This window comes from Larus michahellis, chromosome 2 (genome assembly GCF_964199755.1).
Source record: "Larus michahellis chromosome 2, bLarMic1.1, whole genome shotgun sequence".
NCBI lineage: Eukaryota > Metazoa > Chordata > Aves > Charadriiformes > Laridae > Larus > Larus michahellis.
In genome coordinates, this window is record NC_133897.1 from 160,220,700 (window position 1) to 160,239,386 (window position 18,687).

Here is an 18,687-nt window from a genome sequence, read left to right on the forward strand (position 1 = left end):
CCACATTCTTTTCTCCATGCTGAACTGTCCCAGCTCTCTCAGACTTTTTTCACTGGGGAGATGCCACAGTCCCTTAATCCGTCTTAGTGGTCCTTTGTTGGACTCTCTACAGTAAGTCCACGTCTCTCCTGTCCTGGGGAGCCCAGCAGTTGACACAGTACTCCAGGTGTGGCCTTACCAGCGCTGAGTAGAGGGGAAGGATCACTCCCGTCGACCTTCCTAACACAGCCCAGGGATACCTTTAGCCTTTTTGTCCCCAGGAACACGTTGCTGGCAAATGGCAAACACTATTACTCTGCAGTTTTTTCTATTTAACAGAGACCATATGCTCTCAAGATGTAGCAAAAAAGGTGAGGAAGATATTTCAGATAACGAAGAAGTGTTAAAGTAATTTAAAATATTGCAGAGGCATTTGGTGGACCCATTTTGGGGTGTATATTCATCCTTAAAAAACTGAGCAAGTTTTATTTCCATCAAATCATTAACATTGACCCTTTTTGGTTGCTTGCAGACATTGGAAAAAATATTTTATTTAATGAACAAATCTCTATTTGTAGATAATAACTCCAATATATATTTTCACAGTCTTCCAAAATCCTTAGAGAAGCATGAAAAAGATTTATTTTTCCTGACAAACAAGATTGCCGAATCATTAGGAGGCAGTGGATACAGTGTGGAAAGACTGTCCGTTCCGTATGTGCCCCAGGTAACAGGTAAGCGGTGATTAGTGGCGATACTGCTAAGTGCCAGTTACTAAGAATGCTTTCTTGATGTGTTTTGTGACAATGAAATGTAATGTGACTACTTGCCAAAAAGATCTAATTATTGCATAATTTTGTTTTCTCAAGTTTTTTTTTTCTCATTAGCTCATCTATTATTGCTAAGAAGTTTCAACTTCGTGTCCTTTTAAGAGATTTTTTTTTTCCTTAAATTCAGAAGGTGGGGCAGAAAGTTCTTGAACCCACTTCAACTCTTTTTAATGAAGTCTTTGCTGTTGAAAAAATACCTTAAGAAGATAATGGTGATTATTAATGTTTTTCTGTATTAATTTGAATTAGCAGGTGAGGAAGGATTACACAAGTCAGCATACTTTATCCTTTTTATGTAAACGCTGGATGGAACATATCCCATCCTTTTGCCATCTGGCCTTATGCTGACTTCAGTTGTTTGCCTTAGTCAAATTCTCAATGAGCAGATATTAATTTAATCAAGAATGTTACGTTTTCCTCCATCAGATACCTAGGCTAGCTTAATGTCAGGTAAGACAAGGAAAGTGCCTGAGGAAGATTTTTGAGAGTTCGTGCTACCAAGATGCAGGAATAGTGTGTGGATAACTAGCTTAGTATGTGACATTGTGTGTTTTCTGCTTTTAATATATTTTCAACAGCCAATTGAGCAACTTACTGGAAAAAAAACTGTTTGAAGCATTTGTTTTATTAACTGTGTGTGTTTTGTGGCTGTGCTTAACTGTTCTTATTGTAAGACTCTGGGAAACCCCAGTCTGACCTTTTTGAGAAATAAAAGTTCCTAGGAAATATGATTCCAGTCTTTTGTAGCTCGTGTATAGAAAGAAACATGATATGTATGGACAGTGAATGCCAGATCTGTCACACTTGCAGCACGATTCCGTTGCCGCCTGCTCTTGAATAAGCTTTTTTGGACGGCTGCTATGGGAGGGGATGAGTTCTCCAGAACAGCAGATGTGGGTTTGTCCCATGTGCTAGCAGGCAAACCAGTGATATATGCGCGACACAGCTGCGATGTCTGTTTGCTGTTGCTGGTTGTCATCTTTTAAAAAGGAAAATGTTACTATACTTGACAGATTATTTCTTCTGGCATCCAAAAAAACCAGTTATCATTAAATTTTAGTATTGGCAGAAGAGGTAGGTAGCAAGTAAGGAAATGTTATGTTTCCAGTTTTTACTGTCTTTGTCTGAGTGAATGAGAAAGACAGTCTGGTTGGAAATTCAGATTAAGCCTCTCTGAGAAAATGAGATGTATTTATACCCAAATGACCCTACTAGGGTTTTGTTGGATACTTTGATAAAAATGCATTCCTCCACAAAAAGATATGTAAATTTTGAGAAGGTTAAGCAAGTTTAGCTGCAAGTATGTGATTAACTGCTTCTTCAGGTGATGAGAAACAGCCATATTTAATGCTAAATCTTAGAGTATGTGAATCAGATGGCGGGGGGGGGGGGGGGGGTTGTGTTGCAGTATCTTGAAAAGAGCAGTAACCAAAACTGGTGTCATGCCTATTATCGTAGCTGATTAGGATCATTAATCTCTGATCCTGTGAGATACTGAGCTTCCAAGGTTTTCATTTAACAAAATCAAGAGCAAAGTGAATATTTTGGAATTCCAAAACTTTTCATTTTTATTTAGATGTTTAATTTCTACTGTTAATACATATAATGCTAGAATAAAGTGTTTCAAAATATATCAATAATTTTAGTAAAAGATGGATCAGTTTTTTATATATTCCTGTGAAAGTTATGTTTGGAACTAAAAAGCCAGTAAAGATTTTATCCTAAGTATTTGGAGTATTTCTGAATATTAAGGACGTAATGCTTAACAATGATTTATAGACATAAAATCATGATCCTCTCTTTGTTTCAGTTTTTTATGCTTGTCAGTTTGAAAGACATTCCTATTTGCCGCTTTTTGTACCTTGTTCTCTTCCTTATTTGGGGTAGAAGGGAAGCCGATAATTTAAATGTACATTTAATTAAATTTTTTTTGGCTGTACATACATAATTTGTTTTAATTTAGCTCTGTTTCCATCAGGCAAAAAACCTCATAAATGCAGACACAAGTCAAAAGGTAAAAATGAGTTGTAGGTCAGCCTGCTCTCCTGCTAGCTGTGGTGTGTGTATAGGATGTGCACAGTCAAAAAAAAAAAAAAAAAAAAGCTTTTAGAAGGCCTTTAGACCTTTAGGCCAAAAATTGTGTTGTACTTAGTGTTTCCTTCTGCTTTTTTTTGTTTATCTCCTTGATATACCTGTAGCAATGTTAGCTGCTGCAAGGTTTGCCTTTGTGTTTACTCTTGATTTGTGACTCTACGATATGGTAACTTCCTATTTTCTTTTCCTGAGGAGGTAGCAGGGCTATAGGTATCATTTTTGTGATAGAACTAATTACCTCTTCGAGTGACATTACAGGAACTTGGTAGAAAGTTGGGAGAAGCTCGGAGTTGTTCACAGAGCGATGATTCCTCTCACTCGCTGGCTGTTCAGGATAAAGGTCCGTCAGCGGGACACGTATATGCGCATATGTTCTGTGTGCATCTCGCCAGTAGCTGGGCTTTGACGCTGTCTGCCCACAGCTGTCTTCTGGTTCCCAGTCTTCCCAGTCACTGTCACGTGAGTCCCCAGGGTCCACAGCCCCAGTCCAGCTGCTGGCACAGATCCCTCTGGTGCACAGTAGCGCCCTTGCGTGTGCTCACACGGGTCTTAGTCAGTCCCCCAGGCTCCATGGTCTTTCTGACAGTTGGCCTGGACCTCCTGGTCCTGCCAGGTGCTTCTACCCTCAGAGACACACGGACACCCTCTGCTCCCAGGCCGCTTCACCTGCTCACCTGCTGCTCCAACTTGCTATTCCCTCGCGATCACACACGGATGCACCTTTGCTTGCTCCAGATGCACGGGCCCTCTGACCCATGGTCTGACTCCAGTCCCTGCACTCAGACCCCATGGACACACCTCACCCAGGGAAAGAGAAATGGGATTTAATGAGAAGACGGGACAGGCTGCACTGACGAAGCTCAGGACATGGCCAGATGTGTGTACTGATCAGCGACTGGTTAACATGGGATTGATGCCTTCATCCCCTTGTCCCTCTCTTTTCTTTACTTCCTCCTCTCAAACCGTCTCAGTCCTCCTTTTCCCCACCCTTGATTTCTCCCCTAAACATCCCACACTAAGCCTTGTGTGATCCCAAGATGCAGTTCCCCTCCATCCCGCTATGTGTCTCATACCCCAGTCACCTCCGTCAATGAGGTGACCCAGAGAGCTGCTCCCGTTGTCCCATGGGGTGGGTGCCATTCTCAGATTTGGTGGGGCCAAAACTCCTGGGACAGCCCTGTCAGGGACTGGGGCAGATGGGTATTGGGGCTCCACCACCGCCCTCGTTCCTCTGAGCTGCTTCATGTGCGTGGGGTCAAGCTTTATATCATATAACAGAAAAAAATGCAATTTTCACAGGTTTTTCCCACTTAATATGTTGAAATTAGAGACAAATGGACATTTTTATTAGGCAAGTATAGTGAGGCATCCATTACAAAAATTAATTCTATCCAAAGTAGTCCCAAAAATGTCCCTTTCGGTGTTTGGATGTCAGTTACAGAGAGAGCAGCAAGATGGCAGCAAAGATGTAGGTTTGTCTTGTGTTTACTCTTGAGGGCTAAGGTGCTTTCCTCAGGCTCTGTATGTATTGGGTCAGGTACCAGTGAGCCATCAGGGATTAAAAATTAAGTAAATCCTTCAAAATGCCACTTGAAGTGCTCAGAGACTCTGAGAACCTGGCAAAGATAGCTGGAATTCAGGTGCTTTTCACTAATCTTGTTCTTTCACTGCCTCTTGCTCTTAAAATAGCCTTTCATTGATATAACTTCTGAAAGTTATTTCTTGATTTTTTTAAAAGCTGAGTGTGTTTAGCTCTGCTGGAATGAATTCTGTTTGTTCGTGCTCAATATTTGCACTGCAAAAGCGCTTTGCTGGAAGTGATTTAAACAAAGGTTGCAGAAGAACCAGCATAAATTACCTTGTAGTGGAGATTTACAGGCGTTCTCCTTATCTTTGTCTTAGTATCAAGTGCCTGTAGGTGCTTCAGTGTGCAGTGTGAGTCATCAAGGAATAATGGCCTGACCCAAATGGCTTGATCTCAACTAAAATCTAAAATGTGACATTGCAACTCATGGTTTTGTAAATGAGATGCACGAAAGTCAGGCCACTCAAGTCTCCATTTGCCAGAGGATCTTCATGATGCATCTGTAAATGTGTTTTTACTGTTTTTTTTAATCTTATGTTAGTATATTAAATGTCAAAAATGAGAAAAGATTAGTGGTGTATTGTCTCAGGAATGCAGTCGCAAAAGGAAAATCCATTAACTGATGGATCATGTGTTCGTGTCTGCGTAAGCGTTAGTGAAATCGTTGTGTTGCTGTTAGTATCAGCACAGTTGATCTTATTCTGACTACTTTTTAGGCCAGCTGGACTTGCTAAAATGTTTGTAGGAAGTTAGCAATGGAGAGATTTTTTTTCACCAAGTAGAGTTTTAGACTCACTGAATACGGTACTTGGAGCAACAAGAATAAAGAAGGATCGTTGCTCATTTCCATTTGGAAATCTATTTCTTCTGTCAATGAATCAACTTCCAAGAAGCCCTTTTCTCTTTCAGAATACCTTCAAATTAAGACCTTAATATTTTACTTTCACAACACAAAAAATAAGTTCAGGCTTTTGTAAATTACTCTGCAGCAATATGTCATCATATACTATGCTATTTATTATGCATTTGAATAAGATCTCGTCTAATTTTTTTGAATCCTGGGCTTTCAAGGGAAAGTTGGCAAGATCTGGGATGAGAGGGGGAAGGGACAATATAAAGCTTATTTTCCTTCATATTTAATAATTTAGGGCAGTAACTGATCATTTTTCACAACGGTCCAAATGATAAACTAGGTGTTCTTGAGTTTAACAGGCATGTAGAAACAAATCTGCATCTGATGTGTGGAAATTTGATGGATTGTGTTTCAGCTCTATTACAAAAAGTGAGATAAGTGGTTTTTCTTCTAGATGAGGACAGACTCTCCAGGAGGAAGAGCATTGTGGACACAGTATCTATTCAGGTGGATATTCTGCCTGGCAACAGCACAGAGGATAAGGTATGAAAATCACAGGATGTTTTAAAGCAGCATGTTCATGGTGGCAGGGGGTGAATGCAAATGAAGTTTTCCCAGAAAGTCTAATATCTGATTGTTCTAGCAATGTTAAATGCGTTGGGGTTTTGATGTTTTTAATGCCTATTTTTGTAGAAATGTGTTGTCAAAGGCTCTGATCTTGCTGTATAAAAATGTAAAGTATTTTGTCACTATAGTTTTTTACAGATAGTGCTGCAGAATATGGGGTGGCAATACATATACACAACTACTATTTCATGAGTAAACACTCTAAAATATTTTCTTTGCATTTTGAGGGATCAAATAAAAATCCTGCATCTGTATCCCTGCATCATTTGAAGTATCTGAGAGTCTCGTTCATCAAAATGGGGCTGACAGATATCAGACTAGTGGGAGACCTGCTGTCTTTCAGAGGGGCAGGTAAAAACTAGGCAGGTTACATACACCACGGTGTTACAGTATTACTCTTCCCTTCCAGAAGAGTTTAGCACACAGTGCTTTAAAGACACGGGAAGGATAAAGTAGCAACAAAAAGTTCATGTGTAAGGTACAGGAGCTGATGCTAATTATCCCTTAGGAAGACTGCATTATAATTAAAATTATCCCGCATCTTTTGACACTTAATTTGAAGTATTTCTTAAAATAAATTTTCATTTCTACTGAATGTTTTTCAAGGTTCTGCTGATTTTTATTAACCCGATTTCTGCTGGCTGTGATGGAGATTGGCTGTTGAAATTGAGGTGTTTGTACATGCAAATGAATCCTACCTTTAGCACCTTAAAGCACAAACCAGCTGGGGACGTGAAACAGAATGTGGGGACAGAGTCAAGCTGAATGTTAGTTAAAAGTGCAGTATTAAGCTATCGCAAAGGAGTAAGTCTCATTTTAGAATGACAGAAGTGATTTATGTTTTGCATCATTATTATTATTCCTTTCTGCTTTGTGTTGATGCTACCTCAGGTGATATTCTGTGTTCAGTTCCTGCCATTGTGCTTTAACAAGGGTACAGATAAACTAGGTAAAGGTTTAGGACAAAGAAGAAAGAAATGTTTGAAAAATGAACCAGATTATCACAATCTTTAGCTTTCTGAAGAAAGTAAATGCTCCTAGTAGGAATGGAGTTGTTTGCCATTAGTATACTTTTTTAATCTTATGCATTATATGTGATTGAACATCTTTCTTGAAGGTAGAATCAAATGAGAGAAGCTTCCTTTTCAGGTTTCAAACAATTATGCTGATGTTATGTTAAGCATTGACACATTGACATTTTTTGAACAGGATATAGCAGTTGTAGATAAATCAAAATCTGTGTATGGGTTCTCAGTTTAATGTGGTACAGTGTCTTGGATAATTAATTACTGTTTGCCTGTCTTAAAAACAAGAATTTTATTAATCAGAAACACATGAAACAAAGATTCCTCCTTTAGTTGCTTTACAGTGCTTGTTTACAATGCAAAGGGAAAACTGATATTTTCCAGTTTGTTGATTGCAAATTGGTCTTGATACCTAAATAATGAACAGCTGAAAAATTTTCATAGAATCATTGAATCATAGAATTATTTAGGTTGGAAAAGACCATTAAGATCATTAACCTAACACCGCCAAGTCCACCACTAACCCATGTCCCTGAGTGCTACATCTTTTAAATACCTCCAGGAATGGTGACTCAACCGCTTCCCTGAGCAGCCTGTTCCTTCAGTAATGGTGCTTTGTAATTTTTGCTAATTCTTGTCCCCTCATAATGCGTGTTTTTGGCCACTTGGAACACGGGATGATACTGTGGATGTCACTCAAGAGCAGGAAAAAAGAAAAAAAAACTCTATGAGGATATAAAATCTGGTTCTCTTGCTATGTAGATTAGTAAATATAACATAATCCATAACTGTCAGCAGAATTAAACTGCAAAAAAAGGAGCATAAGGCTTTATGATTGAGAGGATAAACTACCTAATTAATGTAATTCTTAGGATTAATGATCTATGGTGTCATTTCTACACTGAGGTAGAAGACTGTTTATCCATAAAATATCTGCTATTGTACACAATATGAATGCAATTCTTTTGTCAGCACAATCAAAGTTTTTTGTTGCGGGAAGTCTGTTAGTGAATCCTGTTTAGGAAGATGGTTTATTCCATAGTTATCTTCATTTATAAGATGAAAGCACTTGTAAAAGTAGCTAGTGCTTCTGTGATATTAATAACCGTATACAGTGCTGGCTAATATTAGCAGCTACTATGGATGTTAATTAGAAATCTTAAAAGGCTGACATAAGCAAGCAATTTTCACCAAATATGAATTGTATAAAAGATGATTATTTCGAAACCTGAATACTTTTTATGTCTAGCTATATCCACAAATATTTGACATAAAGGGTGTTTTGATGTTTGTTTATTAACCTTTTATATATTCCGAGGTAGAGAATACAATGCTAACGTAGTAAAATCTGTTAGAAAAATATTATTTACAGCTCCATCTCCTGAAATAACACTGATGGAAAAAGGAAACGGCTGCTACTTCTGGCTTTTCCATTTACAGTAGGTCGAGTCAATTAATTAAAAAATAGAAAGAAAGCAGGGTCTTCTGAATTGGGTGAAACAACTTTGTGCTACCTTACAGATCTTTCATCTTAAATCATATTAGACCATTCTAAACAATTAGTGTTCATAAGGAAAAATAAAAGTGCTGCCTGTTTACAGGTAGTTAGTTTTGAAGGATTAAAGTAAGGCAGTCCAAGCCAAGAAAGCATGTTATGCTCAGGTGAACACTGTTCTGCTATCTAGGCAGCTTCCCCTAATATTATCACAGTCGTTTCACTGTAAATATACTTCATGACATAGAAACTGTAGGTGTATAAAGAATTGAAACACAGAAATCCATGAGCTGGAGCTCTTCAGAGAAATGTTCCTGTGTCTTTGGTAATTTTGCAGCCCCAAGCAATTCCTAATGAAGTACATCTGCAGCGGCAAATGTATATATTCTTATTACTAAACGAATAAATTTTCTCAGTGCATCAGACATAGCTTGTTCTGAAGAGCCCTTTAGCTCCGAAACTTATGCCATAAGCACCAAATTATAGAATCATAGAATCATCTAGTTTGGAAGGGACCTTTCATATCATCGAGTCCAACCATCAACATAACACTGACAAAAACCATCACTAGACCATATCCCTCAGCAGTATGTCTGCCCGTCTTTTAAATACCTCCAGGGATGGCGACTCAACCACTTCCCTGGGCAGCCTGTTCCAACGCTTAATAACCCTTTCAGTGTAAAAATTTTTCCTAATATCCAGTCTAAACCTCCTCTGGCACAACTTGAGGCCGTTTCCTCTTGTCCTGTTACTTGGGAGAAGAGACCGACCCCCACCTGGCTACACCCTCCTTTCAGGTAGCTGTAGAGAGCGAGAAGGTCTCCCCTCAGCCCCCTTTTCTCCAGGCTGAACACCCCCAGCTCCCTCAGCTGATCCTCATCAGACTTGTTCTCTAGATCCCTCACCAGCTTTGTTGCTCTTCTCTGGACCCGCTCCAGCACCTCAGTGTCTTACTTGTAGTGAGGGGAGCCCATACTGGTATGAAGTTAGCCTAAAGCCAAAAAACATTTTCCATTCTAGCCGCTACTACCATCTCTTCCTTTAGCGTCACGTTGCTGGTAGCTCAGTCCCCCGGAGCGGTTGCTATTATTCGCAATAGCTGTCTAAGAACCAGTACTGAGGCTTAGCTGTATAGAAGCACCACAGCATATTCCTGACCCAAAGGAGCGTTCTGACGAAATGCACCTTCTTTTTCCAAAGTATTATTGCCATAGAGCATCTTGACCAGAATTTGGAAAATTTTCCTTGATCTCGTTTGATAAAAATGCTAATTGCAGTGGATTAAACCTGTGAATTAGCGATCTGTCGGCTGTCATGGGAACTCCAGGTACAGCTATAAGGAACTTGTAAGGCAGAAAATTTGTGTGGCCATTTTGACCTTCTGTATTTATCACATTCCTTGTTTTTTAGAAGCTTGTTATATGTGAGGTTTAAGGAGTTTTGTTTCTTTGTGTTTAGATTGATAATACTGAAGAAATCACCTTTGAAGCTTTGAAGAAAGCAATTGGTAAGACTTATTACAATTGTGTTTATGCAGCATAGTTTTCAATTACTGTGGAACTGCCAGAGAAAAAGCTATTGCTGGAATAACATAGTTAAAATATTGCATTTGTTTCTCTTCAGCTAGTAAACTTATTAAAAACCTCATTTATTTATATCTAAATTTCTGAAATGATAGCTGGATAATTTTAGTGAATTCATTTTCTGACTGAATGAAAAGCATCTGGAAGTGCCTGTCATCTATTAAATTTGCCCTTACAGGCCAAGCTATAAATAATGTGAGATTTTCAAATTCCATTGAGTGATTCTTTATAAAGCAACTGAAATATTTTTACATATTAAGATTTTCAGGTCTGCGATGCATTCAGAAAATAGATTGTAAGGCACACATTGTAGACTTCAAAAACACTCCATTTTTTTATTTAGTGTATTGATACACATTTGTCTGATTTGTTTAAAAAAATATTATTCTGACAAGTGACGCACCTACCAGAACTCAGAATTATCCAGTTTCCTTATTTCTTATCACTATAAGTATGTACTAATTAATGCTGTCCAGTCCACCAAAATCCTGAAAAAAACATGAATTAGACATGGATGTGTTAAACAGTAGACGCTGATATTTTAAACAGTGATCCAATCTGACAGTTTTCCAAAGCTGCCTGATCACTGAGGTACTTAAATTCATTAGATACTGGGAAGTTCCAGCTGGTTGTAGGTTCAGTCAGCCTGTGGAGGCCGAACTTGCTTTTCCCAAATTCTAATAGAAAATCCTGTCTGCGTGGTACTGGGAGGGAGGATACTGCCTTCTTTGTCCCTTGAAGCTGAACTTGCGTGCAGTGAGTGAGAAATGCAATCTTGAGTCTGGATAATAAAGCGAAAGGGAGCCTGCATGTACTCCTAATTAAAGCACGTAGTAAGAAAGAGGCAAAACTGGGAACCTCAAACCAGTTCCCTGAAATTGTACCTGCATTTTGCTTTGGAACGACAGATGACAGCGCGCTTTACTACAGTTGCATCACTTCAAATACAGTGCTTGTTTGCTTCTGCAGTCTGCATTTGAAGGTTGATATCACTTCTACTTGACACACAAAAGTTACATTTGGTTTTATTTTTATAATTTTTTTAAGATAACAATGGACTTGAAGAACAGGAAAAAGAAAAAAGGCGTCTTGTGATTGAAAAGTTCCAAAAAGCGCCATTCGAAGAAATAGCAGCACAATGTGAAACCAAAGTGAGTTTCTGAAAAATGTTTTGCGGCATTGAAGATACCAGTATAAGCAGTAATGGGGATGTGCTAGCTAAAGGTGGTTTATGTTACCATGTCACTGCTGCTGTTACTTCTAAAGAAGTTGTCGCCACTATTATCAATGTTGAGAAATTCCAGTTATTTAAAGCGTGCTTTTGATTGCTCTCAGACCATTTGAAAAGGAATGGAAATCTCATACACTCTTCACCTTAATGTTTTCCTTACTGTCTTTGAAATCTAGATCATAGAATCATAGAATGGTTTAGGTTGGAAGGGACCTTAAAGATCATCCAGTTCTAACCCCCCTGCCATGGGCAGGGACACCTCCCACTAGACCAGGCTGCTCAAAGCCTCATCCAGCCTGGCCTTGAACACCTCCAGGGATGGGGCATCCACAGCTTCTCTGGGCAACCTGTTCCAGTGCCTCACCACCCTCACAGTAAAGAATTTCTTCCTAATATCTAATCTAAATCTCCCCTCCTTCAGTTTAAAACCATTGCCCCTCGTCCTGTCGCTCCATAAAGAGTCCCTCCCCATCTTTCCTGTAGGCCCCTTTAGGTACTGGAAGGCTGCTATAAAGTCTCCTCAGAGCCTTCTCTTCTCTAGGCTAGTTTTACAGCCCGTTCCTATTTCATCCTAGGATAACTGGAGCTGTATTTACCCCATTGTATATTTTTGAATAACTAAGTGTATTTCAGGTTTGTTAAACTCTGTCTACAACAGCAAAATTTGTTATATAGTTCCTTGCACTCCAAGACGGGCTCACTCAATCTCACATGCCTCTCCAGGGCTCCGAATCCTTGCAGCAGTGAGAAAAGAAATTGAGATAGGAAACGCTGCCTAGATTTGCCATGTGGTGATGTGGAATACACTCACTGAGTATGGCCCAGCATATTCATTTTAGCCTGATTAAATATATAGTAGTTAATAATTCAATTTTAATTTCTTTTTCCTAGGCAAACTTGCTTCATGATAGACTTGCCCAGATACTGGAACTCACCATTCGGTAAGGCTTTATGCAAGAAGAATATGAGGAATGAAATATGAGTTATAAAGCAATTGTGACTACTTTCAGGTGCTCATGTCACAGTGTTCACATGTAATAGGCAGAAAATAATTGATTTAGCTGAATGTTGTGGTGTAACCCTGGTATGCGTTTAAGCCCGACACAGCCACTGGCTCATTCCCCCTCCATGGGATGGGGAAGAGAATTGGAAGGGTGAAAGTGAGAAAACTCATGGGTTGAGATGAAGACAGTTTAATAGGTAAAGCAGAAGGTATATGTGCAAGCAAAGCAAAATAAAAATTCATTCACAATTTCCCATCAGGTGTTCACAATATTCACAATTCCCCAGCCAGGGCAAGTAGGGCTCCATCACGCATAACGGTTACTTTGGAAGACAAATGCCATCACTCCAAACGTCCCCCTCTTCCTTCTCTGTCCGTAAAGTTATTATTGCTGAGCACGGAATCATATGGTATGGAATATCCGTTTGGTCAGTTGGGGTCAGCTGTCCCAGCTGTGTCCCCTCCCAGCTTCTGGTGCACCCCCAGTGGTGTGAGAAACAGAAGAGGTCTTTACGCTGTGTAAGCCCTGCTCAGCAATAACTAAACCATTCCTGTGTTGTCAACAGTGTTTTGGTCACAAATCCAAATCACAGCACCATATAAGCTACCGTAAAAAAAATTACTCCAGACAAAACCAGTACAATGGAAAAGAGCAGTCTTCATCTAAAACAGTCACTTTGTTTTTCTTATTTTGAATCTTTTAGATAGTGAAGAATATCCAGAAACCATGTTATAGTATACTTCTATTCTTATATTATTTCTGTGTATATCAGTAGTATTGAAGAATGCTGGGGTTTTTCCCATTGCTGTATCTGTTTGAGAAAGTAATTAGATACTGAACAGTCAAAATAGTACATGACATTATTATAGAGAGTTGTGCACATCTGTTGAGCAGCATAAATAGTATTTATTAGTAATTAAATGTATTTTCATAGTTCTGTAACATTCATGAAGTCGATGATTCAGACCAGAGTACAAAAAAAAAAACCACCTGAGGCATGATAATTTCATTAGAATTTCAGGAATAGGATAAAATACTGATGGTTGGGGTGGGGGCTGGGGTGGGGTGGATAGTTTGCTCTTCGTTTTCAGCTATTAATGCGTAAAGTTATAAAAAAGAAAGCCGTCCATATAATTATAAATTCTGTATATTAATTGTTCTTCTCACACAGTCCTCCGCCTAGCCCCTCAGGAACGATGACCATTACTGCCGGACACGCTCATTACCAGTCTGTTCCAGTCTATGAGATGAAGTTTCCAGATCTTTGTGTGTATTAAGTGTCTTCTGAAGTCTGCTGGACATTATTTAGAGTAGAGTACAATAGAAAGAACAAGATGAGTTTTCAAATTTTATTGTTTATTTCCTTTAAAATAATGGTGGACATGAGCCAAATACAAATTACTCTAGCCAAACTCATGAGACTATCCTGAGTTGTTTTCTTCTGTAATATATTTGAAGCTAGGTTTTTCATATATCCTGTTTCTTCATTTTCATATTTGAGTACATGTAAATGATTTAAAACTTGTCTTGCCATATAGATGAATATTTCAGTTACTCTAGGAATTTGTATTTCTGTAAATTCCTTTAAATTGAGGCATTGTAACTGAAAAACCTGTTAAAGCTTTTTCTTTTTTTTGTTTGTTGGGTTTTTTTATTCATTTCCACCTCAATTATATGTCTAAATAGAATGCTTTTGGCTTGCTTCATCTTAATAAATGTAACCAGTGGAGCGCTACCTTAGCTCCCTTTCGTCCGTGCTGTCATAGCTAGTCAACTGGTTTATGTTGGAATATATGGAAAAAACAATACCTTACATGTGTTCAAGTACAGTAAATGAATTAATGGACACTTGTTAAGTGTTTTTTTGATGCATCACATAACATGCTTTTTAGATATATACGCCCGGTATATGTCCTGTATTTCTTGCTAAAAGTTAAATGCTTTGCCTAAAGAGGAGAATTCTCCTCTTGAAGCACTGAACTGTGCAATATTTTTCATGTCTTAAGGTGTATGGTTTACAGACTGTACTTTGGAAAACGCAGTAGTGTTTTACTGTCTGCTTTAGTATAAATACATGAGAGATATATTTAGTATAGCAGAAAATAAACTGAGGGCATTTTAAATCATAAATACAGAAATTACAAATATATTCTATGAGGTATTTCTCTGTAGTTTATTACAGCTTTTTAATGATATTTTAGAATTTGAAAGAAAACTGGATGTAACTGTTTAAAGACCAAGAATTTATTACATATGTTTTCAAGCAAAAGCATTTTTAGAGATGCATCTCTGTGTTCATTTTCGTTTCATTTCTCAAACCATAAGGAAAATGTGGTAACTTTCATAGGTTTATGTATCTGAGTATACTATTCAAATGTAAATAAAGTAAAACTGATACAGTAAATCACTGAGCTTTTGCTGATAATTGTCAGTGCTGTCTTTATGACTCACCAAATTCTGCAGGCAAAAGGAAAAAACTGCTTTCGCTGATGCCATGAATAGTAAGTTTGAAGCATCTGAATCTGACTGAAGCAGCATAAACATGAACGAATGATCTCAACTATCTATAATAAATGTAAGACATTAAGTTAGCCAGCAGTTTAGGTAAACAGCATTCAGGCCGTGAACAAAGTAATCTAACTTCACTTAGCCCTGCTTTGAGCAGGAGCTTGGTTTAGATGACCTTCAGAAGTCCCAACCTAAATTAATCTATGATTGCATAATTGTGAGATCTGAATGGTTATCAGGCCAGCTAATTTTTCTGACTGTTTTGAGCATTAGCAAACCCACCGTAAAACAGATTTTAAGTTTTTCAAACTATAAATCACTATTCCACTGGAATACTTTTAAAAGCCTGATGTGACATAACATCCGAGAAATTTCAGGTACTTAAACCTATGAGATATCATGCTGAGACTTTCAGAAAGCATTCACAAAGCTCAAAAGGTAATTGAGACCTTCTTTTCAGTTTAACAGTGCAATCACAGCTGTTAGTGGATGACGAAACAGCCCCTTATCTACAGCATTCCGTTGTGATTTTTACTGCTGCAGCGTATCAGCCTGATCAGACCACAGTCTACACATAAATAGGACTCTAGCTTTTAGTTTTCACTTTTGGGGTTTTTTTTTAAGGTAAGACATAATAGTTTTTGGCCTATATGAAGAGTGTAATTTTTTAAATAATAAATCTAACCTAGGAATACAATGTAAAACACTTATCCACTCTGTCATTTTTTAAGAATAACACTGTGCACTTTTGTACAAAAAGAAAATAAGGAGTCTAAGAAATAAAGAATGTACTTCTGTTTGCACTCTTGCAGTACGGAGACTGTTGCTGTAAATACAGGATTGTTTCTGTGATTGAATTCTGTTGCATGAATGCTGCATGTGAAAATAACTAGATTCAGCATTTCATTTTCTGTTCTGTTTATGAAGTATTTTTCATATATGCTGGTGGTAGGTTTCCATGTTTTCAGTGTTCAAATGAGCTTTGTTTGGGAAATGCAGGTGTTGTGCAGGTGTTGTGCAGGGGATGAAGAGCTTGTAACACTCCGTGTGTTCGCAGGGTATTTAATTTCTTCCTTTCTGGAAATTCAGGGAGTCTGTAAGTTGGTGATTGGTTCACTCTGGCCTTTCTAGACAGCTGGGAGATGGGAGGGGCTGTAAAATGTATTGTTTTGGTAGCTATTGTAATAAGTAGCTAATGAATGAAACCAAATGAATTGAGAATGCTGTTGTACCGTATAAAGCTGCTGTGTTTCACTGAATTTTTTTATGTTCTTCAGACAAGTTGCAGAACTGAAAAGCCCTGTTTGCAAACTGGCCCTGTGTTATCTGCAACACACCGAGTACTGTCACATGATTATAAATCGGTTTCCAGCTGTTTAAATGTATTCCAGCTTTTGCTTTGGGTTCTCTTTCCCATTGTGTCACTTTGAAAAATTAGAGCTTTTAGTAGTAGGTCACTTCAAAATAAATTAAATCCTTCTTAATTTCAAAAGATAGAAATAGCTGGTTGTCTAAAATCAGAGTAGGGCTAATTTGTCCGTTGTTCTGATGGTCATATATTCTGTACTGTACGTAATGAACCAGTTTCAATAAATGTAAGAAAACACTGTGCAATCTATATTTAAGCAATAAAATAAACCAAAATTTAAAATTAATCTTTTCTAGAGGTGTCAGTACATTTTTACTGCTCACAATTAAAATGTCAATGACATAAGTTTTTTGCCATTTAAAATAGACCTCATTTTACATGCTTTCCCCCCCCGTCCCCCCAAATGTTATAGCATTGCAGCAAAAGTTGAGAATGCAACATTACAAAAGTCAGTTCCTAATAGCGTACAAGCTTCAGGAAGATAAATAAGTTACGCTTTTCGGACCTGCCTCCCTGGTTAAGGAACGTATTGAGGTTTGTAGTATCGATTTCAAGGAATAAAGTTGTTGGGGTGTGTGATCTCATCCACAGGGAGTGTCTTTCAGACAGTGATGCCATCTAATGGGGCTGAGTATTATACTGTTGTTTGTGACTCTTTTTTGGTAGCATTCGTTTAAATGGTTTTTCATAGTACACGCTGAAAGAAGCATGAAAAACAATTCTTTGTTTCTATTTTGAGGAAGTTGGGACCTTCTCTAGCTCACGTGAGACATATCCTAATATAGAGAGGATTATATTGTCGTCATCTTTTCCCTTGCTCCTCTGTTCCAAACTTTTGTAGATGTTCAAACTTTGTGTGTGTGTTTAGGAAATTTTAGAGGGTAGGTATCTTCTTTCTGTAATCTGTGGCTTACCGTGGGTCTCAGAACTTGCTATTGAGATCTGTAGTCATCAACCTTTTTTGTTGCTCTGGTTGGTCTGAGCAGGATTTTGACAACGGATACCTCAAACCAATCCAGGGAGAAAACAGTAGCCACCCTTGGGAGATTATTTTAAATCATATCTAAAGAGAAGGTGTAAAGGTGAATAAGGCTCTGTTACCCTACCACATGAAACCAGTCAAGGAGGGACAAAAGCGGCAGCCACTGCAGTCAGACGAAACCAAGGTGACCTGTTAAGAGCTACTTTCTGGGTAACTGGGGGAGTTTCTGTCCTGGGAGTTTTTGCTTCTTCACAGCCTTGCCTTTATTTGGAAGACTTAACTCACTCAGTGCTCACGGTTTGAACGATACTGTGGTGAAGATGCCCAGTACACCTGAATTATGTCAGGTTGTTTATGAAATCATATTGCCAAATCTTTAATCCTTTATCAGCTTACAGGCAAAGAACAAGTGCTTAAAATAAGTAAATCTGTATCTAATAAAGTAGGAAATCTTTTTACATTAGTAATTAGTAGATTAGTTGTTCACTTTCAGGAAACAACTAGGTTTTGGCCAGCTATGCCCCAAAATCTGAAAAAACATAGTGTAAAGCTACTGTGAGAATGAGGGAAGAAAAAAGCAATGTCTCGTCTTGCAGCTGCTGCAGGCAGTGGGATTCACGTGGCCAAATACCTTCTGGGTTTGTTTTTTTATTTGGGGTGGTTTTTTGGTGCTTTTCCTTTTTTCTGCACTGCTTTAATGTTTCACACTTTTAACGTGGGAAAAATGCTGAAAGGGGGAATACTATCAGCCACAGAGGTTTATAGAATATTAACTGCTCATCCAAAAAAAGATGTCTCATTTTTTCTGCTTATTGGGTTGTTTTTTCTTTTTTTATTTTAGCACTGATCTCTGAGAATGAATAAATATAGTTAATCATAGCTAGATTATTTAAGACTTCTCTTTATCAACACAGTTCACGTGGCAGTAATTACTCTACAGAGCAACTTTTATGTTAGAGTCTTCCTGAAATAAGAGATACTGGAAAAAAGCCCGAAGTAATAGCAACATTGCCTGAGTAACAGCTTATTGATATTGTAAGTTCTCTGTTAGTTTATCGGTTCGAATGATCTATCTCTGCAATCAGAAAATTCAGCTTGTCCCTGAGTGAATATATGCATGTGTTATTTGCATAACCATGAATGTAATACTAGTTTCTAATAATTAGCAGAAAAGGATGGGTTTTTTATCTGAAGCATGTATTATAAGCGCAGGCTTCACAGCAGCAGCGCCGCTATCATCAATCAGAGAAATGAGCTTGTGGTATTATTAAGCAGCAACGCACTTAGTTCACTTGTTTAAAGGCCAATTTTTCCCATTTCAGCTAATTAGCTATCTGACCTTTTCATTATCATTTTTATTTATAAACGTGGTGAAATATAAAATAGTTTTTTTCATCACTTACGATACAAGGCTGATAAAAGCTCCAATTCTGAAATAAGTAAATGTACCAGTGTAATGCAGATCTCATCCTCAGCACTGGACAAAAATGGGCTTTTAATGGATTTGTAGCATTTTTTTCAA

At 38.1% G+C, this 18,687-nt stretch overlaps 1 protein-coding gene across 14 annotated transcripts in view; it reads left to right on the forward strand.

The window, feature by feature from the left end:
- Positions 1-16,469, forward strand: part of EFR3A (EFR3 homolog A) — an 81,924-nt gene extending 65,455 nt beyond the window's left edge. For 6 of the 14 annotated variants that reach the window (XM_074577842.1, XM_074577840.1, XM_074577841.1 and 3 more), the window contains 6 exons: positions 586-713; positions 5,796-5,884; positions 9,947-9,995; positions 11,119-11,222; positions 12,194-12,243; positions 13,478-14,725. In XM_074577842.1, the coding sequence (XP_074433943.1) occupies positions 586-713; positions 5,796-5,884; positions 9,947-9,995; positions 11,119-11,222; positions 12,194-12,243; positions 13,478-13,583 (526 nt within the window). In that variant the 3' untranslated portion in view covers positions 13,584-14,725. Of the gene's footprint in view, positions 1-585; positions 714-5,795; positions 5,885-9,946; positions 9,996-11,118; positions 11,223-12,193; positions 12,244-13,477; positions 14,726-15,274 lie in introns of those variants that run through there. The other 8 variants (XM_074577846.1, XM_074577849.1, XM_074577850.1 and 5 more) reach the window with 2 other exon arrangements.
- The last annotated feature ends 2,218 nt before the right edge of the window (positions 16,470-18,687 follow it).